At 34.1% G+C, this 24,974-nt stretch overlaps 1 protein-coding gene across 1 annotated transcript in view; it reads right to left on the reverse strand.

Annotated features, from left to right (window-relative positions):
- The window catches only part of LOC143404257 (mitochondrial adenyl nucleotide antiporter SLC25A24-like), a 51,119-nt gene that overhangs the window by 12,101 nt on the left and 14,044 nt on the right, over positions 1-24,974 (reverse strand). The window contains exons 3-6 of the mRNA XM_076862499.1: positions 23,714-23,801; positions 17,389-17,500; positions 4,849-5,007; positions 97-249 (exon numbers count right to left, since the gene is read on the reverse strand). Of these exons, the coding sequence (XP_076718614.1) occupies positions 97-249; positions 4,849-5,007; positions 17,389-17,500; positions 23,714-23,801 (512 nt within the window). The remainder of the gene's footprint in view (positions 1-96; positions 250-4,848; positions 5,008-17,388; positions 17,501-23,713; positions 23,802-24,974) is intronic.

Below are 24,974 nucleotides of genomic sequence, written 5' to 3' on the forward strand. Positions count from 1 at the left end.
ATGTACATTCCCGTTTTCTCTTTCATAAAAGTCAAAATTTTTATATTACATTAAAATCTAATCTTCATTTAAAATTCCTTTGCCAATAACATTTACCTGTTCATAGGCCCCAATCTTGAGTGCCGTCTCTGGTGCAATTTTGATAATATTTGTACCATTTCCTCGCCAAAGAGAAAAAATTCCTCCTTCATTTACCATTTGCTCAAACACACTCATCAACCTCATTCTTCTTGTCTTTAAACTATGAACCTGAAAATAAATAGAAAATCTATTTATTCTTCAGTTTATTTTTCTGACAATATAGCATTGGTATTACTAATGACATAATTATACATATATATATGAATTCATAATTTTTCAACCCCCAATTTAATTTTCCTTCAGTGACATATAAAATTGATATATTAATATTTTCTTGTATCCGAACATATATTTTAATCATAGCAGTCCCCCTGTATCCATAGTTTGAATTCCATGGTTTCCATGGTCCAAATATATTAAATGGAATATAATAAAAATAAATCATATGTATTAAATTATATACCATTCTATGCAGCATGATAAAATCAGGCTGTCCAGCTCCACTCTGTCCTCCAGGGTCATGAATCACCACTTTGTCCAGTGTATCCACACTATATACATAACCCACCCATTAATCACTTAGTAGCCATCTCAGTTATCACATTTACTGTTCTGATATTACCACAATGCTTATGTTCAAGTTACCCTTATTTCACTTAATAATGGTCCCAAAGTACAAGAGTAGTGATGTTTGCAATTTGGATATGCCAAAGAAACACTGTAACGTGCTTCCTAGTTGAAAGTCACATAACTTTCATTATAGTATATTATTGTAATTGTTATACTTTATTATTATCAGTTGTTGTTGTTAATCTCTTACTGTACCTAATTTAAAAATTAAACTTTATCATGGGCATATATATAGGATAAAACATAGTACATATACGTTTTGGTACTATCTGAAGTTTTAGTCAACCACTGAAGGTATTGGAATATAATAAAAAATCAAAGAAAAGAATAACTTATGGAAGACAGAAATAAATTAATATTATAAGATTGTAACAGTACATTTAAATATGCACTGAAAAAAGAACAAATGAAAATGTATTGAGCTTTTCAATAATGTATACTTAGGGGTATCACAGTATTAGGAATTGAACTGTACCCCTCAAGATTCATATATCAAAGTCCTAATTCCTATTCCATCAGAATGACCTAATTTGGAGATAAGGTCTTTACAGATATAATCAAATTATAATGAGATCCTCATGGTGTACTGCAATTTATACAAGTGCTATCCTTATAAAAAGGAGAAATTTTGGTACAGAGATGTAACATAGATTAGGAGAAGAATAACCAGGAACAGACTCTCGCTCATATCCATCAGAAAGAACCGACCCTGATAACACCTTAATTTTGGACTTTAAGCCTCCAGAATTATGAGACAATAGATTTCTGTTGTTTAAGCCCATTTGTGGTACTTTGTTATAGAATTTCTAGCAAAGGAACACATCAGAATTACAGATCATTTTAATGTCTGCCTTTATGGTTTTCTGTTTTTCTATTTTTTCTAATATATTATTTTATAATAAGATGCTATTTTTAAGAAAGTGAAAGTTAAATTGTAGTAAAGCACACTCTAAGAGAACAATAATGAGCAAGCAAGGCAAAATGGGCATTCTCATCTTCTGTTAGAACAAATCTGAAAAATAATTTAGCTGTATAGTATATGTGTGCATGCATGCACACACAGATACACATAGCCTTAAATATGTTCATCATTAAACTTTTAGGAATTTTTCTGAACAAATAATCCTAAAATGAAAAAAGGTTTAGGTAATGATGTTCTGTCCATCATAAAATTATGAATAACAGTTTTAAAAGAGAATTTAGGTCATCTACATGTCTAAGAAACTTTTAAATGACAAAATAAGGTATGACACTTCCACTTGAAATATTGCCTAGTCATTACAAACTGTATTTGAAGAATATAAAGTAATGTGAATATGATCATGTTATGCTATTAATCGCAAAAAAACTATCAATTATTTAAAAGTAATCACTATTCTGCAAAAAACATAAAAAGACAAGAGGTAATGCACTAAGGCATTATTAATAACTATTTTGAGTGATGAGAAAATACATAACTTCTTTCTACTGTCCTATTTTCCAGATTTTTTTTGTAGGCATGTATTTATTTTGTTTTGAAAATAAAGTATTTAAAACTCAAAATAAATAGCTAAAGAAAATTAAATATGTCTTTGATGAAATAGTAATAGTTCTACTTTCTCATCTTTTTTCTCTACAAAAAAATGACAGCCTTCATTTTGTGTACTATGTAACAGACATTATGCTAAACACTTCATAAAACCAAATTTATTTTCCCCTCATTTCCATGTGTGGGGAGTGAGGGGTGAGGGGGATCCAATCCAAGGCTTCATCCATGCTAGGCCAAGTTGTCCACCACCAAGTTACCCACCACCTAGCCAAATCCAAACATCTCCCTGCAGTTTTAAAATAACTCTGGTGAGATGATTCTCATTTTATAGTCCCAACAGGGAGTAGTCAAATAACTTTCCCACAGATAAAGAATATCAAAGTCTGAATTCAAACCCAGTAACTCTCAGACTCTAAATCCTTGCAATTAAGCTGTTTTAGACTTGTGTCCTTTTGTATTTCACAGTATTCCTTTTCAGATGCACGAAGCTCAAAGAGTAATACTTCCATTATTAAGAGGGCAAGTTTTAATGAACCTATTTCACTGCCCAATATATTTATAAATGAAAGCCTAAACAATCAGAACAGTGTAAAAGGACAGACTTTTTCCTTCCCTCCCTCCTTCTCCCACTTCCTAATCTTCCCTTCTTTTTCCCTTCCTCTCTACTTTTGCCTCCCTATTTCTAACTCATTTCCCCCTATCATCTTCCCTCCTTTTGTCCTATTTATTCTCCATGTTCATTTTCTTTTCTGTCTCCCATCCTCTTCTCTTTCCCTTTTATTTTTTCATTCTTTCCACACCCCCTCTATTTGGTACATACCTTTTCACTCTCCCTAATCCAATCCATTTTTTTCTGCTCAGAAAACGGATCATCACTGTTTTCTGTCTCTATGACACCCATATAGTTTCTGTCTTTCACAGAACAAAAACTTAGAAGTGACAATCATTAATTTCAATATCACCATACCATCATCATCATCATCATCATCATCATCATCATCGCATAGCTATGTTGCGGACTATCTCTAACAGGTTCTGGATCAAAAACCTGGTTTCCTCAGTAACTTTGCCTCTCAAAAAATAAAAAAATGAGGTGGTAAATGGAAAATATACAGTATAGTACGGTGCTGCACAGAGACATATTGGGAGATGATCTTTAGCAAGTAAGCCCAGTGAAGAAACCAGGTTTTTGATCTTTATATGTGATAGAGAATTTTGGAGTCTTACTCTTTCCTAACAACTGACTGAATTTAGTCACTAAGTGGGGACTCAAACACTCAGAAGAATGATGGGCTGTCTTATTACCTTACTTCAAAGTGTGTTCCCAACACTTAGTCTGTTGAATTAAAGGTCGTTATTTCTACTGGATACATTAACCAAGATATCATTATATTATGTGATAAGTGATCTGGATACATTAACCAAGATATCATTATACATTTATGTGAGAAATGATAAGGACAGGGAAAGTGGTATGTACTCCCTTTAGGTGTTCCACAGTACTATGTGTATTCTCTGGATACAGAATAACATAGGTCTCATGTTTCACTACTTACTTGCCTAATTATTGCCTTTTATTATTCCTTGCCTAATTATCTATCTTCCCCTCTATTCTCTAATTCTAAATATTGTGTCTAACTTACTACTGTAGCCCCTAATGCCTAATAAGTATCTATTTTACAATGGGTCCTAAGTAAATATATGTGAAATGAATATATGAAGCCTTTTTTCCCTAAAAGCTATCCTTCAACAGTCTTTATTTTCTAAAAATTACATATTTATGTAAATATAGTTTGTAAGATATCAAAAAATGTTGGATTGAGCAGAAGTATAGATAAATTACTTAGCTCTTATTTATGTAACACTATAGTTTTTACACAATTCACACTGTGTCCATTACCAAAATGTTACCAATATTACCAAAAAAACCCCAAAACCCAAAGACAGTAAGACACCCAGGTATGTAAATTTAATTACAAAATTTAAATTCACCAGATTATATATTATTTATTTGTATATCCTTGCAGAGAAAGTATGCACCAAATAGTAAATTTTAATTATGGATTTTAGTTATGATTCTTACTAGATTAAACCATATACTATTTTATAACTTCTGCTGATAAAACATCACTCATTGAAATAAAGGTAATTAGATACCATATAATAATTTTTTATAATTCTTAGAAATATTCTAAGTACTTTCGTAGGAAAGTATAATCATGCAATTATGTTGGTATCAGGGGATAAACATTAACAAATTAGACTAATAGTGTCTTGTCATTTCTCTAATGGATTTAGTTTTATTTCTGAAAAATCAATCTAATAAGGTGATTGTATTATTATTTCAAATAAAAATTAATTCTTAGAAGAATCTTGCCAGCACCACATAAAAATAAAAATAAATAAAATAAAGGTTATAAAAAAGAGCCTTACTTCTATAGAACAACTGCTTATTTAAAAATAAATTTAAAAATCTACATTTTAAATAAAGCATAAAACCTTAACAAGAAATAGTATGAAATTTTCCAAGACATTTAAAATATTTGTTGTGAAAATAATAAAGAACTATTTCAGTTACTCTGACAAGGTAGGAAAAGCATGCAAGCTACCTGCATCATGACTTTCAAGCGGTCAAAAGGAGCTGTGAATGTTCGTGCCACTGCACTAGCTATTCCTGCTGCCACCAATTGTTTCCACCAATCTCCAGACTGCCTTTCTTGTTCAGAAAATTCATCTGGAATTGCTATACTCTCTCCTATATCAATTAGCTGAAAATGCAAAAAATAATTAGATAATAAAGTATGAATACTTGATAAATTAAAAGAAGAACTTTTTACAAAGACCAAGAATAAATTTTCACAAGAACCAAAAACTCCAAAATTTTCTTTTATGTCACCTCCTATTACTCAAGATTGACAATTTGTTTAGCACTTGTACTAGACCAAATGATTATGAATAACACACCTTACAGATTTAATGGTAAAATTATTTCCATTAAATTAGAGTTATCAACTGAAAATTCTCAAACAGTTTGGAAAATCTCTTCCATGATAAACATAAACCCCGAGAGCAGGAATCATTTCCAAGTCACCACAGTTTCTGTCATACCCTAGGGAAGGAATAAACACTTAATAAATTTTCCCTGCTTTTGTTCAAATTCTCTCAAATTCTATTGTACACTTAAACCTAAGTCAGAATTCAAGAATAGTATCTTATTCTTAAAAAAAAATTTAAAAAAATAGTAATAATTCCAAAGGGCATGGGGGTAAGCATTTTATATGCTTCATTATTATTTACATTCATTTTCTCTTCAAAGTCAATAATTTTTAATTTTTCTTTTTAAAAATCTGCACCAGGACTGGGGATGTGGCACAAGCGGTAGTGCGCTCGCCTGGCATGCGTGCGGCCCGGGTTCGATCCTCAGCACCACATACAAATGGAGATGTTGTGTCTGCTGATGACTGAAAAATAAATATTAAAATTCTCTCTCTTTCTCTCTAAAATAAAATAAAATAAAATAAATAAAAATCTGCACCATAGGGCTGGGGTTATAGCTCAGGGACAGAGTGCTCACCTACCACATGCGAGGCCCTGGGTTCAATCCTCAGCACCACATAAAAATAAATAAATAAAGTAAAGGTATTGCGTCCATCTACAACTAATTTTTTTAAAAATTAAAAAAAATCTGCACTATAATGGGTTTTGCATTTCACTTCATTTTAGCAATATGTTTCAGTTAAAAGACTGCTGAACTGGACTCAGAGGATATAGATTCCATTACTTTACAATTATGGTAGACAAGTTACTTTGCTGCTTCTTAGTTTTCCAACTTTTGTTTATTTATTCAAGTCGTTCCCTCCTTTGCAAATACCTTTCCAACTCAGACCCTTTGTACTCGAGTTTCCCTCTGCCTACAGCATTTCTCCTTGATCTTTCTGTCACTTCCTCTCCAATATGTAGCACAATTTAAACTGATCCATATATTTCTGTTTATTGCTTGAGTACTTCATTAGCAAGTAAACCCAGTGAGGGCAGCAACCTGATCTCCTGTGTTTACTGTTGTAAAACTAGTATCTTGATACATGAAGATAAGGGTTCTCAACAAATATTTGTAGGTCAATAAATGAATATGCCAGGCCCTGGTCTATATATAAGTGATAAAATGATTCAGAAGTTAGTTTCTGCCCCCAGGAACTTTTAGTTCCATTACTAATATTATCTCTGTAGTAAAAGAGGAAAAGAAACAAACTATAACACAATGAAATAAATACAATAACAAGGACAGCAAATAAAGGCTTCTTAAGAACATAATACAGAGGTATTTAATAGAACATAGGCTTTATTTATTTATTTATTTATTTATTTTTGAGGAGGAGAATTAAAGTAATTCAGAAGCAGCCAAGCCTCAATCTAAACCCAAGCATTCTGACCTCAGAGGCTACCTTCCTGTCCATCATACTATACTATCTCCCTGTAGAACTAGGAATTGATTGTCCAGCATGATGGCATACACCTGTAATCCCAGTAGCTCTGGAGGCTGAGGCAGGAGAACCAAGAGTTCAAAGCCAGCTTCAGCAATTTAGCGAAGCCTTAAGCAACTTTAGCAAGACTTTGTCTTAAAATAAAATATAAAAAGAGCTGGGGATGTAACTCAGTGATTAAGCACCCCTAGGTTCAATTCAATGCCAAAAAAAAAAGGTAGGGATTAACCAAGGGAATATTTAGGCAAAGGAAATAGTGTGCTCAAAGATATTACATATTCCAATAGCCACAAGATTAAATGTGGCATGGAAAGAGAGTAAGAAGCACAAGACTTAATGTTGAGGTTCCTGGTTTGGGCAACTAGGGAGGTGATGAAAAGTGAAAAACAAAAGGTCTGAGGGAATGATAATGAGTAGTTTACACATGTTGTGCTTGTGGTGTCTCAACTGGTATCCAAGAAATACTTGCATATGCTGCTGGACACAGTGGCACATGACTGTGGTCCCAGCAATTCAGGAGGCTAAAGCAGGAGGACTATAAATTCCAGGCAAGCCTCAACAACTTAGTGACACCCAGACCCTGTCTCAATAATTTGAAATTTTGTTAAAAAAATTGAGGGCTGGGATTATGGCTTAGAGGTAGAGTGTTCGCCTAGCACGGGCGAGGCCCTGGGTTCGATCCTCAGCACCACTTAAAAATAATAAGTAAAATAAAGGTACGGTGTCCAACTACAACTAAAAAAAAGTATTAAAAAAAGAACTAATGATGTAGTTCAGGGGTAAAGCACCCCTGGGTTCAATCCTCGGTACCAAATACCAAAAAAAACAACAACAAAAAAACTTGTATTACACAAAAGGAAAGTACAGTCTAACAATAAGATGTGGAATTATTAATCAGCCTGTGTTTGATTTGATTATTCAACCTAAGAAATAGTGGAATCCCCTATGGGAAAAATGTATAGATTGAAAGGCAAAAAAAAAAAAAAAAATAGGGAAAAGAAGGCTGAAAATCGAACATAAAAAAAAAAAACAAACAAAAAACAAACATAAAGGCAGACTGAGGAAGAAGATACTTGGGAGGAGACTGAAAAGCAATGGCTAGCAAGGTCGGAAGAAAACCAGGAGGATACAGTGCTCAGGAAGCTGGAGGAGGAGGACATTTAAAAAGCTAGACAGTGGAAAGATCAGAAGACACTCATAATACTTAACAAGAGGCAGGTGGGCTTGATTAGAATCCCTACAGCGTGAAAACAAAGCCAGACTATAGTTGGTTGAGAAGCAAATGACAAATAAATTAAGGGGAGGGGGGAGATAAGGTAGCTGGGAGACATGACAGAAGACTATTTTATTTTAATGGTACTAACTTAACTATGTAAAATGTTTTGTTTAAATGCAGTGGGCTTACATACAGGAAATAGGGGGATAATGGAGAGAATAAAGCCTCTGATGAGGAAAGAAAATAGATTCAGAGTGTAAAGATATAGTTTTAAAAGTAGAAACATCCATTTTTTCTAACAAAGGAGAGAGGGAATCACAGGGGCAGGTACACAGTTTTTACATTTTGAAAAGATCACTGTGCAAAAAGAGATCATAACCTGGCAAGAGTGGAAGTAGACAAATAGAAGGCTACTGTAACAGTTATAGAAAGAGAAGACAATGGCTTAAACTAGGAGAGCAGAAGCAGAAATGGCAACATGATCAGATTTAGGATAACTTTAGCAGCTATAGATTTCCTGACAGTTGTGGGTATCATTGTTAAGAAGGTCAAGGGGCTGGCGTTGTGGCTCAGTGGTAGGGTGCTTGCCTAGCATGAATGAAGCCCTGGGTTCAATCCTCAATACTATATATATATATATATATATATATATATATATATATATATATATATATACATATATAGATATATAAATAATAAAGATATTGTGTCCATCCACAAGTAAAAAAAAAAAGAAGGAAGAAAGTATCAAGGATAATTCCTAGGCTTTTTAGTCTGTTAAACTGTGTGATGACTGAATTGGGGAGAAATAGATAGGGATGGATTATTGGAATAAATAATTGTTCTAGCCTTCATGGTGGTGTATGCCTGTAATCCCAGCAACTCAGGAGGCTAAGGCAGAAGGATCTCAAGTTTGGGTCCAACCTCAGTAACTTAGGGAAACCCCTCAGTAACTCTGGCTCAAACTAGAAAAAAGTGGGGGTGGGTGGGTCCTGGAGATGTGGCTCAGTGGTAAAGCAACTCTGGATTCAATACTCAGTACTTAAATATAATAAATCCATCCTTTACTTGAATGTCAGGTTCCTATTTTGGGAGAACAAACTCCAAACAATATTTCTTAAGGGAAAATGATAAAAATTTGGTCATTAACTAGACAAAAATGTCTCCTTCAAAATTAGATGAATGAGGGCTGGGATGGAGATCAGGGGCACGAGGCCGTGGGTTTGATCCCCAGCACTGAAAACAAGAATGAAAATTATAACATCTCCCTGCCTCCTCCACTATTACATGGCATTTAGTATTAGCTAGCTCTTGGCTGAGTTTTCTGCCTTCATGTTTATAACTGAATTTCTATAAATGAAAATCATCCATTTCATTCTGCCATAGACACTAAACTAATCATAGTACATTATTCTAACGTATTTAACAATGACACTCATTTCCCATTGAAGAAGGTGCACAATGAAGACAATCAATAAAAACTAGATGAACTATCATGATAAGATCAGCAGGACCAGGCAGCAGAGGTCAAGAAGCACCAGGGTGCACAATCATGGATGAAAACAATTTTTCAGAAGATACAACTTATAAGCAACAGGAGGATTTACCTTACGATGGTGATTTCTCCCAAATGAACGCATGCAATGATTACAATTTTACTGCAAATACCCTCAATGTTATTCCAATAGGAGATGACCCTCAAGTAAAGGCTGCACATGCTGAAACATACAGAAATACAGCATGGCCACAATGTGGGATAAAGTTACTAAAAATGCTACCAATAAAAAGTGTGATACAGAGAATCAACACACCATGACTCTTCATGTTCCAGCTACTAAAGGCGCTACTTCAAGTCAAACATTTCTGATATTTTATTCCATCATCTTTCCAAAGAGCAATTATTAAGAGGTCAAAGTATTGATTGTGAAACTCTCCCAGAGACATCTAATGCTGACAGTTTTGATGAAGCAGCAATTATTAAAAATATTTCACATGATATTAAGTATTCTTGCCCCAAATCATAGTCACATTCTCATTCAGCATACAGTCATATTCTCATATTCTTTTTTTTTTTTTTTTTGGTACCTGGGATTGCACCCAGGGGCACTTAACCACTGAACCACATCCTCAGCCCCCTTTTTCTTGTGTGGTACTGAGGATTGAACTCAGGGGTACTCAACCACTGAGCCATATCCCCAGTGCTATTTTGTATTTTATTTCAAGACAGGGTTTCACTGAATCCCTTAGTGCTTAGCCTTTGTTGAGGCTGGCTTTGAACTCGTGATCCTCCTGCCTCAGTCTCCCTGGCTGCTGAGATTACAAACATGCATGACTGCATCAAGCAATAATCATATTCTTATATGGGCATCAGTCACATTGAATTAGGGGTCCATTATACTTCAGGATTCCTTTATTATACTTCAAAGATTCTTTTTTAAATGTTTTTAAAATTTTATATTTGAATAATCATAAAAGCAACAATTTACAGAGAGCATCATTAACTATATCTGCAATTCCTTATTTCCAAATCAGATCACATTCTAATGTCCTAAGGATTAAGACTTCGTATCCTTTAACATCACCCAATTCAATCTTTAACATCACATAAAAGAAGAAGAGGAAACAAGGGAAAGTAAAGAGGAAAGGACAGGGAGGCAGAGCAACCAACAGAATGCAGTGTTCAGAAGCCAAGTAAAGCAGGTATGTTAAGGACAGCATGAAATGGAACTAAGATAGCAAGATGAGATATGAGACTTGACTATTGGAGTCAGCAAATGTAGGTGGTTGTTGATCTTGGCCAGTTTGAGAAATCACTGAAAAGAATATCTATGAAGTTTCAAGACAGAATGAGGCCCATCAGAAGATTCACAAAAGCATTCAAATAAAATTTATAATAATATTCTGTTTTGTATCTACCAGATTGGAAAACATTTTAGTCAAACAATACTACCTTTGGCAAGGTAATGAAACAAGGGGAATTTTGTTCATTGCTGATAAAAATTTTAAAAAGTGTGGACATTTTGAGAAATACTTAATTGTTATCTAATAAAAATGAACAAATACTCTGTGATACAGCAATTCCATTTCTGGGCATATAATTTGTATTCCTAAAAAATCTTATACATTTTTCCAGAAGACATACATAAGAAGTTTATTATAGATACTATAAGCAGCATTACTTATAATAGAAAAAAATCTATAAACACTACAAATTTCAATTGTGACCTCTATCAAAAATCCACACATTCATATAATGGTACCCTGTATTAAAAAATGAATAAAATATAGTTTCAATTCATCAATATCAATGAATCTAAAAAACTGTTAAGACTATGTATAATTCACCTGGGGTTGTGGCTCAGTGGTAAAGCACTTGCCTAGCACATATAAGGCACTGGTTTCAATCTTTAGCTCCACATAAAAATAAATAAATAAAGGTATTGTGTCATCTACAACTATATATATATATATATATATATATATACACACACACACACACACACACAAATACACACACATGCATATATATATGCATATATATGTAAAGAAGATTGCATATAATTCAAAAACAGGCAAAACTAAATAGTTTATTGTTTACACATACATACATTTAGTGCAAGGCACTAAGCAACTCAGTCAGAACCTGTTTCTACATAAAATACAAAATAGGGCTGGGGATGTGATTCAGTGGTCAAGTGCCCCTGATTTCAATCACCAGTATCCCCCTCCCCAAAACAAAAACACTGGAAAAATGATTTACTGAAATCCAGTATACCGGTTAATTCCTGGGGAACGGGGAAGGATATGACTGGTGAGAGATATACAAGGAACTTCTTTAATAAAGTATATCACATATTTATTATTACAAAATATATCTCTCTGACAAAAAGAAGATTAGTAGTTTCTAGAGCTAGTTTGAAGAGTAAGACTTAACTATAAACATGTACCAAGGAACTTTTTGAGATAATGGAAATGTTCTAAAAATGGGTTGTGGTGATGGGTGTGCCATTCTATCAATTTACTAAAATCATTGAATCTAACTGAATACTTACAGTGTGTAAATTTTATGATATAAAATTAAACTTCAATAATTCTGTTCTTAGAAATTCTGAAAACTCCCTTAATTTGCTAATTATAAAAACAACAACTTAACAGCAAAAAATCATATTTTATAGTGAAGTTTTAGAAGCATTTTCTACTAGCTCATAAATAAGAAGGATTGATTGACATAAGTACTGAAGATTCTAGTCCAAGGTCTAAGCAAAATATTAATATAATAATAATAATGTAGGAAATTAAATAAACAAGCTATTTTTATATAAGAATATGGTTACATATAAAACAAAAAAAATTTAAATAATTAGAATAAATGAGAGACTTTAACAAAATTAAAAGTAGGACGATCAACTCATACAAATAAGATTCTCAAAGCAGAAACAATAAACCGGAAAATTTAATGGAATATAAAAATTTTTCCAATCTGGTAGATATTAAGAAGAATATCACAATAGAGGTAAAATCTACAAATTAATCTAATGAAGAATACAGATGACTATTTCAGAGAAAATTTTAATAACCTATAAAGAATATAACAGCAGACCTGAATAAATAGAGAACTAAGTCACCTTTGTGGATGGAGTAACTTAAAATTACAGAGACTAGTTTTCCCCAAATAATTCTATCAATTCAATGCAAAGTTTGTGCCCCACCCCCATTCATATGTTGAAACCCTAATCCCATTGACATTTGGAAGTAAGTGCTTTGGAAGGTAATTAGACAATGAGGGTGGAGGTTTTATAAGAGGCCAGACAGATAGCTAGTACTCTTTTCACTATGAGAATAAAAGAAGATAGCCCTCTTCAAACCAGTAATAGAGCATTCATCAAGAATTCTATAATAGAGGCATACTGATCTTTGACTTGAGAAAGAAATGTTTGCTATTTAAGTCACCTAGTCTATGGTATTGTATTATAGCAACACAAGCTGACTGAGACAAAATTGGTACTGAGAAGTAAAGTGCTGCTGCAACAAATACCTAAAAGTATGAAAACCTCCTTAAAACTGGGTAATGAAGAGACGCTGCAAGAACTTCAGAGTGCATGCTCTATAATGCCAATATTGCCATTAAAGCAAGTTTAAAGGTAATTCTGGTAAAGGCTCAGAAATATAATAGAACTCTATAAAAAGCTTCTGTCTTCCTAGAACATACATAAGTAATCATGGACAGAATATTGGTAGAAATATGAAATATAAAAGCCATTCTGATGAGGTCTCAAATGGAAATGAACATGTTATTGGAAACTAGAGGAAAGGCCACCCTTGTTATAAAGTGCCAAAGCACTTGGATGAATTTTGTTCATCCAAAACACTCTAGTGTTTTGTGGAAATGAAACATATGAGCATTGAAATTGGATATTTAGCTGATGAGATTTCTAAGCAAAGTGTTAAAGGAGAGGCTTGGCTCCTCTTGACTGCTTATAGTAAAAGTATAAGGGGAAATAAATGAATTAAAGACAAAATTACCATGAAAAAAAGAACCAGAACTGAGAATCTTGAAAAATTCTCAGCCTGTTTACAAAAAAATGAAAAAGTATATATGGAAGAAAACACTGAAAGTGAAATGAACTGCTATTTGGTAAATGTGAGTGTAAATCATGAAATTAACAAGTTGCCGCAGTCTGGCTGGGCACAAATCACGAGCCACTCAAGCAGGAACAAACTTTATTTCTGAACTCCCCAGAACGCCACCCACGCGTCCCTCTCAGGGACCCCACACACCAACTGGAACTCCCTCCACCGGAACTTCACCAACCAATACGAACTCCCCAGGAATCCCTGCGAGAACTCCAAAGTAGTGGGCGCCCGAGGCATTAGGAATCAATATACAATTGAATACACAGCCTGTTTCAATTCAGCACCATCCAGTCACAGCAATCATAAACAGCTTAACTTAATTATCATCATCTTAATGGCTCACCTCTCAACCATTACTTCTGGCAAAATGCCAGGGGCCATTCTGACTCGGCCGTAGCTCTCAACATCTCCCCCCTTCTGTTTAATTAAACAACAAGCATGTGGCTTAGGGACCCTGCCTGTCTTAGGTTGTCCAATACTACATATGGTCCTTACCCATCATCAGATGAGCTGACCTCAAGGCGTCAGCCTCCTGTCTTAGGTTGGTACCATTGCACTTCTATGGGGATTAGTTGCCACTCCTAGGCCTCGAAGCATTTGAGTGGCTTGTTGTAACAGCCAATGTTTTGGTCATTCTTGACGAGAGATGATGCTAAGGTCTGCACCTGTATACAGTAGACCATTAAATTCATGTCCTTGAATATTTAGTTTTAGCATGGGGCGAGAATCTAAATTTAAAGACAGCACAGCCCAATCTACATCTGTGGAGCCTAATCCCCTGGAATCTCTTCTATAGTACGGCTGGAATATTTATCATGTAGGCTGGGTATTATTAATAACTGTGCTATTCTATCTCCTGGTGAAATTACTGATATACCTCTTGGAGAACTAGCTATAATTTTTATTTCACCTTCATAATTGGGATCAATTACCCCAGGACTTATCATAAGTCCTTTTAGAGTAGAAGAACTGCATCCTAATAATAAGCCTACTGTTCCTTGGGGAAGAGGTCCTATTACTCCTATGGGAATGATTTGAACTCCCATCTCTGGAGTTAGTACTGCTCTGGCAGAGGCGTAGATGTCCAACCCTGTGCTCCCTCTGGTTTGTCTGATGAGAGATCTGATGGATAATGTGTCCTGGGCACTACACTGATGGTGCTGCTGGGTTCCTCCAGTGCCCCATATATTTGTGGTTGTGGGCCCTGGAGCATTGGGCCCTCCTGTCCGTTTTTTGGCAATGGAGCCTGATGCCTTTATCCACGATATTGTGGGTAAACACCTGGTCCTTGTCCGTTTTTTGATAACGGAGTACCCTCTATGGTGGTATGAGAACGGCATTCATTAGCCCAATGTCTCCCTCTATGGCATTATGGGAAAATACCCAGTATTCTACCCCTTTGATACCTAGCTTTGTTAAACCCTCCTCCTATGGGGCAATTCCTTTTAAAATGTCCTGTTTGTTCACAATTGTAGCATGTTTTTGGCCTGGCATCTAAAGCCTGTTGTACTGCAGCTGCCAAGACTTGCCCTTGTTCATTAATGTCTCTACATAATTTAATATATGTGTTTAAATCTTCATGTTTCCATGGTCTAATGACCTCTCTGCACCAACAATTTGCTTGCTCATAAGCCAGTTGTTTTATTAATGGCATTGCTTGTTCTCTATCCCCCCAAACTCTGGTAGCTGTTTGAATAAGCCTATCTACAAATTCAGCGTAAGGTTAATTACCTCCCTGTATTACCTTAGATAATTGACCTTGTAAATCTCCATGTCCTTGTAGAGTCTTCCATGCCCTAACTACATCTGCAGAAATTTGTGAGTATATAGCAGGATCATATCTAATTTGTTGCTGCTGATGCTCATAAGGTCCTTTTCCTAACAACATATCTAGATTTCTCTGAGGATAACTGGCTGGTGCATTTTGCCTAGCTGTCTCCATGCAAAATTCCTCATTGGCAATCTTCCAAAGCAGGTATTGTCCTCCATTTAGCACAGCTTTACACATACTAGCCCAATCTGCTGGCGTCATGTCCAGGTTGGTATTGGATTCAACCATGCTTACAGTGAAGGGTGCTTGGGGACCATAGGTTGTTACAGCCTCCTTTAACTGCTTCACTGTTTTGAAATCTAAAGCACGGTGAATTCGCTGCCCTCCTGCCTGCTCAAGTACAGGGCATGCTAATCTTTGAGGTCCTGTCTCAGGATCCCATCTATCAACTACAGGGGTTGGGGGCCCCCCAGCATATGTTGTCTCTATAGGTGGAGCTGTTGGTTGGACACTTATGCCCTCTGGTAATAGAAAGGTGTTAGTAGCAGCCTCATGTTGTAACTTTTTCCCTCCTCATGACCCTTCTTCCTTTAAATTTTCTTCCTCTGTCTGACTAGCTTGAGAGATCTTCTCTTTTGCTTGATCTAACATGTTTTCTACCATAGTCTGGACCTCTAACACTTTACTTAACACTCTTTCGGTTTATTTTTTACTAATTTCTAATCTACTATAAAGATAATGCAACCAAATAAGATAACAGAAAACAAAACCAAAACAGAATGAAACAAAAACGGAACAAAAAAATCATTGTATCAATTTTCCTATTTTCTTGAAATGTATTTTTGTGGTCTATCTCTATCTCTTCCTCAGGGCTGAACAACTTCAAATTTTGAGCCAACCATTTTTTCCCAGTCTGCCTGAGAAAGTTCTAGGGACAGGCAGCTTGAAACAAAAACAAAACAAATCAAAACAAGAAGTTATATATTCATTCACACATACATACATACACACACACATACATGCATATTCCCTATTATTCAGAAATAAACATGAAATTCTCTAAGGTACATAACAGGAAAGCATTTTTTGTGAGTGGAGAGTTAGAAAAAACCTAATGCCCATTACTATGGTAATGGACAAATGAGATATGGTAAATGCATGCCATGTAATAGTTAGAAACAACAAATTAGATGAACATATAAGGACAAATCAGATGAGCTGGGGTATAGCCCAGTGGCAGAATGCTTGCCTAGCATGCTTAAGTCCCTGGACTCAATCTCCAGCATCTCAAAAAGGGAGTGGGGGGCTGGGGAAGGAGAACAAATTCATCAAGTAATAAATCAGATATGGCCTCTAGCACAATACTATCAATATAAATAAAATATCATATGAAATAATACTACATGTTTCCTATGAATACATAAATATTTGGGAACACAGATGAAACATACTAGAATAAGTGCCTATTATAATATTGATTGAATACTTATATACTCATATTGTTTTAAATATATTAATATACTAATTTAATTCACAAAACTCATTCTATTATCTCCACCACATAATTACGAAAGCTGATTCATAGAGGGGTTTATATACCTAGAGAGTGGCATATGTGGGCTTGAAACCCAGATATTCTCACCCCAGAGTTTATGCCATTTTTCATCCCCTATATTGTCTATGGAGAAGAAGCAAAACCCAGGAGGGTAGGCAAGAGTAGTAGGTCATGAAAAAATAATACATATTATTTTTCACTTCTCTAAGGCAGACCAACTATTACACAGTAATGAATTCTTAACACAAAGTAAGCCCTTTTTATAAGCATTATTTTGATTTCCAGGTTTCAGCAAACAAACAAATCTGAGGTTGCTGTGCCTATAGACTACTAACCCCCCACAACTACCTTCTAAATCAGTAGAACATTATTAGGAGGGAATACTTTAACTTTAGCCACTAAGGTAACAAATGTTGTAGGAACTATACAATGATAATAACAGCTATGACATTTAGAGAAAAATGAAAACAGTAAAACACAAACTAATCTTACAGTAGAACGCTTCCAGAAATGAATAATCTCATTGATATTTTTTGCAGGATGCAGTAAAAAGTAGTCTCTCCATTCATCCCAGTCTACTGTCATTGTTCCATCAGTATCAATGCTGAAATAAATTTTAAAATAGTGCTTGTAACATCTATAATAAAGTTAGCACCATTATAAAAATTAATCAAAGCTTCCTAAATATTTATTACTGACACCATTCCTTTGGACTCCACAAATATCACTGTATTTTCACATGTTAAAAAATAGATTATATTTTTTATAAAAGTTTTAGATTTTATAAACATTGAGAAGATAATTCATGGTTCCCATCTATCCCCACATTCAGTTTACCCTATTGATAACATCTTACATTTTTATAGTACATTTGCTATAATTAATGAGCCAATATTGATACATCATTATTAACTAAATTTTACATTTCATTCAAACTTCATTTTCCCCCAGGACCCCATTTGAAATATACAACATTCTATTTATTTGTCATACCTCCTTAAGATAATCTTGGCAATGTAGTTTCTCTAATTTTCCTTGTTTTTTATAATCTTGACAGTTTGAAGGAGTACCAAACTCCTCATCTGGGATTCATTTATATTGCTTTTTAATTTTTTACTTGTTTGTATTTCTCTCATATTTTCCTGTTATCCCTTGAAGAATAAGACTATTTCTAAATCACCTGTATATATCTAGTACTAAGAGGTCAATGAATGTTTGTTGGATGGATGAATGAATGATACATGAATAAAATTAAAGAGTGATTTTATACTTTTTTGGCTCTTGTAGTATTTTTACCTTTGACCCTTTATTAACTGCTTATAGCTTTCTGATAGAGTTTAAAATAAATTTTTGTTTTTGAACTTAAAACTCACTTTTATCATACAAAATCAGCTTTTACTCAATTTTTAAATAACTCAAATTTAAAAATGAAGTTGTTTGTGTCTGGATAAAATGTGAAATTTTTTTCCTTAGCATTTTTCAAAATGGAAATTCTAAAAAATGAAACCTATTCTGCCAACAAAAAATTTAGTATAACTTCCAACTTCCAACCCCAAGAAAAAATAATAGATGGTTATAGAACTTATACTTCCATTATCAACCATTATGAAACTATACAGAACAAAAGAAACAATTGTTTTCAGGCACTGGTATCAGAACAAGACGGGGTTGTGATACTTGAAAAAAGGAAAACATGAGTTGAGTTTCCCATGCACTCTGGTTTCTGACTGGTGACAATTTCAAACTGCAACATAAAAGAGTAGGAGTCTACATAGAGAGCAAGTGGGTAGAATAAAATAAGAGTTGGGTTCAGGGCTGGTGAAGGGGCAGGAATTTACAGTGCAAATATTCTAGACAGGTATCCCTTTCAGTCTTTGACTAAATACCAAGCTACTGTATAATACTATTAGCCTAATTAAAATAGCTACTGGAGGACGGTGAGCTTAATGGGAATTCTAGAGCTGAGCAATGTTTGGGTTCAAAACAGAAGAGAACAAGGGAGGGGAAGAGAGGAAAGAAAGAGAAAAAGGGGAAAGGGAAGGCAAAAAAATTATATACTAGAAAAAAATTTAAAAAGCAACTACAGACTTTTCATTAGAAAAATGTTGTATTGTTAGACATCTTCAATGATAATTTCAAAGTGTTGAAAGGAAAAAGACTGTCTCCATAGAATTCTGTAAACAACAAAATAATTACCAAAAATGAAAGTGAAGACAGTTTCAGATAAATAATTACTACAAAACTCTCCAGTAGGAAATATGTACCACTTCTATCCACTTTTATTATGTTGCTGCATATAATCATCTAGTATTTTCTCCCTACTGGCCTGAATGCTGAGCAGAAACTTTGGCTTGTTCATAGCTGCATCCTTTGCATCTAGAGCTATGACTAATGCTTACTGGAGTTGTACAAATAAATTCTTAATAAATCATTGCTGTCAGCAGTTTGTAATTTATCCTAGGCTATGATTTAGAAGCATATTTCCAATATACCAAACAGTACAGTAACATATAATTTTCTGAGTACTGCCTTACTAAGTACTCCTTGTCATATCATTTTTAAAAAAATCCATAGACTGATACTACTATCAAGTCTCTTATCATGTTTGTCCTATTAATTTTTTTATTAAAATATTATAAGAAATCTTATTTCTTGTTGAATTGCATTATGAACAGAGAATATATTCTATATGGTTCTAATTCTTTTTATTTTTTTACATTTCTTTATTACCTAGCAGAGAGTCAAATCTATTTTGGGGTGAGTGGGGGCTTGTGAGTACTGGGGATTAAACCCATGAACACTCTATCACTAAGCTGTATTTCCAGCCCTTTTTTGTTTGTTTGTTTTTATCTTGGGGCAGAGTCTGACTAAGTTGCCCAGGCTGGCCTCATACTTGTGATCCTTCTGCCTTAGCCTTCCAGGAGGTGCAGGGCTTAAAGTCAAATATTACAAATTTTCTATATGTGCTTTAATACATGTGTTTATGTGTGTGTATACACACACACACACACACACACACACATATATATATATATCTGATACATATATATCATATATACCCTTAATATATATGAGATATATATATATATATTTATATATAGATCTATCTATCTATATATAGATCTATCTATATGTATATATATCAAAGATAATCAAGCAATAAGGGTTGATGATGATACTGTTAAAATATTCTATCCTTATGAACATTTTGTTGGCTTGTTCCATTACTGAGATATACGTGTTAAATTCCCTTGCTATAATCATTTATGTATTCTTTCTTGTAGTTCCATCAATTCTTGCTTTATAAATTTGGGGCTATATTATTAGATCCATAGAAATTTAGAATTGTTATATCTTCTAGGTAAATTAAAACTCAAATCGTTATAAAATGCATTTATGTTACAAATCAATAACAAAAAAACTTAAAAGCCCAAAAATACATTTTGAAATTTAAACACCTACATTTAAATATCTGCTGTGAAAAGAAAAATTATTTACAGGTTTTTAAATCTAGAACTAAATAAGAATGAAAATACCAATCATATATCAGAATTTGTAGGAGATATCAGGGATGGGGTTGTGGTTCAGTGGTAGAGTGCTTGCCTAGTATGAATGAGGCACTGAGTTTGATCCTCAGCACCACATAAAAACAAAATAAGGTGTCAACCTAAAACTAAAAAAAAACCCATAAATGAATAAATATTTTTTAAAAAACAAGAATTTGTATGACATATCAAAAGCACTTACAAAAGTACTTGGAGTTATTGCTCTTGGTTATAACAGAAATTTGGAAATTAGTGAACTAATTATTAATTAATTAAACAGGAAAGAACAGATATAGCATTTTTAGTCTTATGTTTTTGGAGGTTCTCTCATGTTCAAGCCATTTCATAGCTGCAGTAGTGTTTGAAGCCCTGAATGAACTGTGGGTATGTCTGAGCCAAGGTCTAAAGCAGAAGTAGGCTCTTTGGAGAACTCCAGTGGAATCTCACCAATGTGAGACTGCTCCCTTGGTTTGGAAGATGTTATGCTCAGAGAGAGTTCTGTGATACCCCTGAATTATTGGCTCAGACAGCCCATGGTTCAAACGCAGGTGGAGAGAGATACCAGTGCCCCAACTCACCCCGTGGCACCAGCTGCCTCCAGGAGGAAGAATTGCAGCACAAGTGCTAGATCCACAATTAGGCCAGCTTCCCCACAGCCTGTGACTTCTGGTTTACCGTGAAGAACCCCTTCTCACCATAAATTTCTTTGGTGTGTTTCACTATAAATAAAGTATTCACAGGCTTTTCCCCTTTGTTAGGAGCAGACCCATCAGGTCCCTTCCACCCATAAAGCACCTGCTCAAACTATATTTCTTGTGTCCTTTGTCTTTATCTCTTAGTACTACTTTTTCAGACTTTTATTTCCAGCCAGCCCACATTATGAGGGTTATCTATTCCTTCCCCACGCAGGCTGTGGCCAAGACAACAGAATGACAAGTGCAAGAAGTCAGAAGTTGATTATTTGAAATAATTAATAATACAATGAGAAAGTTTCAGTGGAAAAAAAAATTTGTAAGCACCAATGAATATTAGGGACAGTTAGTAAATAAATAAATAACTATAGATTTGGAGGAGACCAAATAAGAGATACACAAATTTATCCCAATAAATTTGAAAATTCAGATAAAATAATTCCTAGAATTTATAGAAGTTGTATAAATAAATTTTTAATAAATCATTGGCAATTTGTAATTTATGTTAAGTATGATTTAGTAGTATATTTCCAATATACCAAATAGTATTCCTGGAAAAATTACAACTTTACAAAGCTGATCTAAGAGGGACTAGAAAATGTGAATGATTTGACAATTCTTAATGAAATTGAATCAATTATTTTAAATGGAACATAAAGAAAACATAAGGCTCAGCTGATTTTACAATTTTTCTTTTAAACATTCCAGGAGTAGATCAATGCAATGTTATTCAATCTCTTACAGAGAATATGAAAAGGAAATCTTTCCCTCAATTCACTCCATGAGGTTTTAGTCAATGTAGCCTAAAAATCAAAATTAAATTAGGACAGTGAGCAAAGAAAAGAACAGAGTGATCTCTCCCACAGCATAAAATGTAAAAGTTACTCACAAATTTTTGGCAAAGTGAATTTATCAGAATGTCTTTTTCTTTGTTTGTTTATTAACATTTGTTAAATGTTTTTTTGTTGTTGTTTGTACCAGGGATTGAACCTAGGGGTCCTTAACTGCTGAGCCACATCCGCAATCCTTTTTTGAGAGAGGGTCATATTAAGATGCTTAGAGCCTCCCTAATTGCTGAGGCTGGCTTTGAACTTGCAATTTTCCTGCCTCAGCCTCCCAAACCTCTGGAAGAATGTATTGTTAAAAGATGCATACATTCCAGGAATGCAAAGATAAGTTGACGAGGAAAAAAATCTATAAATTAATTTGCCATATTGACACATTAAAGAAAGATATTTGATCTTCTCACAAATATAATTCCATGTGTAATTTTTTTTAAAAAAATCTCTTTATAAAATATAAGAAAGGACCTTCTTTAACATGAGGAAGATTATAAGCCATTATTAATGATAAATATTAAATTATTCCCTTTATAATCAGGAGACAGAATGACCATCATTACCATCAACACCATTCTAGCAAGAGAAGTTGATTAATCAAAGGTATAAGTATTAGAAAAGAAGAAATAAAATTGCTAGAATTCAAAGCATTATCTTTGAAGTAATATCTCATATGGAAAATACAGTTTCTTTTCCCCCAACTTTCCCACATTACAATTTACTTGATTCTTCTCAAGCTTTAAACACATCTCTATCCTTGCTAAAAGCCAGAAGACCACTGCCTGAGCCTGTTTAAAGTCACAGATCCCATCATACATGCCATTCTAACACATAAGACTTTATACAGAAGGCATATCAAAGCACCAGACACTTGGGAGCTTTATGGGCAAATCCAAACTGATATAATTTTTAGGAATGGACTGAAAGAGTAGATTTGGGAATCCATATATCACCTGAAGAGAACCCAAGAGTGAATCAATATGCATACTTTGCTGTGCTTATTTCTTAAACCCAAGGAAGTTTGAGAATGAGCACACCACCAATCAAGCTTCTCTGGACCTATGAAAGCAATTCTCTAACAGTTTGTTTAAGGGAAGAAAATTTAGCAGCACAGTAAAGCAGAGTAGGAGGATACAGCCAGCATTAAGTCTCCCTTTCATCTCTCAGCCTTCCCCTTTCCTCCTGTTCTTTTAAAACTTCTCCTTAAAATAAATTATCTTTGTCCCTTTGTATAAGGCACAGCAGTTTCAACCATGGAATTCCTTCTTCAAAAGAAATCTTCCTGAAAGCTTAAGATACAGAACAAATAAAGGTGCTACTGTTTGATTCAAGCAATAGTGGGAGGCCAGGAGCTCATTCTGACACCTCCCCCTTTCCTCCTCCCATATAAAAACATGTATCTAATAAACACACACACACACACACACACACACACACACACACACACACACACGGGGCGGGGGTTAGTGGGGGGAGGTAGGGGGTGGCAATATAAGTACAGCCTGTGAAAGCTGAAGCTAAGAGAATGTGAGTTCATTTGGTTCTGCTACTTAAATGTTCAAGCACTTAATGGAATGCCTTTGCAAGTTGCTTTCAGAGGAACAGATTCAAAGCAGACAGAATTAAGTAAATACAAAGTTACAGAATAAGGGTAGAAATGTCCTATCTATAGCAATTAGTTTCTGACATAGATAATAAAACACAATTTAAAAAAGTACTAACAATGAGGATAAGAGCTTACCTTTTTAGAATCTCTTTTGCCTGAACTTCAGAAATATGTATACCCAGTGATTTCACCGCAGCAATTATATCTGAAACTTCTATTACTCCTTTAAGAAATGAAAAAATATCACATTAAAGTATCTGAAAAGATAATGAGGCAAACTATACTTAGAGTGCAATAGTCTTTTAAAAAAGTTCATCAGCCCTATATGTCTATAATCCCAAATCAATACCCCATGCTTAAGAAGCTCTAAAAAGTCAAAAATTATTCGTAAATTTAGAAACAAAAGTTTATTTGGTAGCAAAACCCAATTAAGACTGATGTGAGGTTAACTTTGGTCAATTATTTATCTGATGTAATGTGAACATTCATGTTTCACTGCAGAAATATCATGACTATAATTGCATGATGGTGACCCAGATCCCACTTGTATTATTACATAATATGTATGTATACACTATATTACTTTTCTAAAATCCAAATTCTACATTCAAAACACATCTGACCCCCAAGTAGATCTGTAACAGATTTTTGATTATTACATCTATTTGGAAAGAACTGAAAAAGCTAATTCTGAAGACCTGATTCAGAGGCATGAAAAGAAGGCCACTCAATAAAGACAAAATACTTAATATACAACATACTTAGAATAAAAAGCCAAACACTTTTAAGTAAACACATCTTATGTTAAATAACTCAAATCAACAAATATAGTTAATACAATTTCACTATGCTGTACATTCTCACATTGCTGGATGTCATGAAGGGAAAATTAAATATTCCATATTCACCTCAAACTCTAAAACACAAATCTAATCACATTATTCTCAAAACCCAAAATATCTTTGATTCCCCTCTCACATAAAGATAATTGAGGCTATTCAATCTTTTTATTTTATTTTTTACATTTGAATCAGATGGAATATAATTTCTAATTTTTCTGAGTGTACAGTTTGCAGAATCACATCGGTCATGCAGTCATGTATATACACACAGTATTAATAATGTCTATTTCATTCTAATACATATATAATTTTTAATGAAAAAGGTGAACTTTAGTGTCTCCTACTTGAAAAATAGGTAATACAAAAAAGCTATCACAAATTCAACCACACATTCATTTGTATTTTATTAACAAGGGCTGTATATGCTTACATTCATAAATAATAGTCCACATAAGTATACAACATTACTTAGCCCAAGACCTTTATTCAGACATACAATCTCAGACTCCTTGCAGTGACTCCAAGGCCCCAGGTGTTCCATTCCAAGATCTATA

The sequence above is a fragment of the Callospermophilus lateralis genome, chromosome 7 (assembly GCF_048772815.1).
Source record: "Callospermophilus lateralis isolate mCalLat2 chromosome 7, mCalLat2.hap1, whole genome shotgun sequence".
NCBI classification, from domain to species: Eukaryota; Metazoa; Chordata; class Mammalia; order Rodentia; family Sciuridae; genus Callospermophilus; species Callospermophilus lateralis.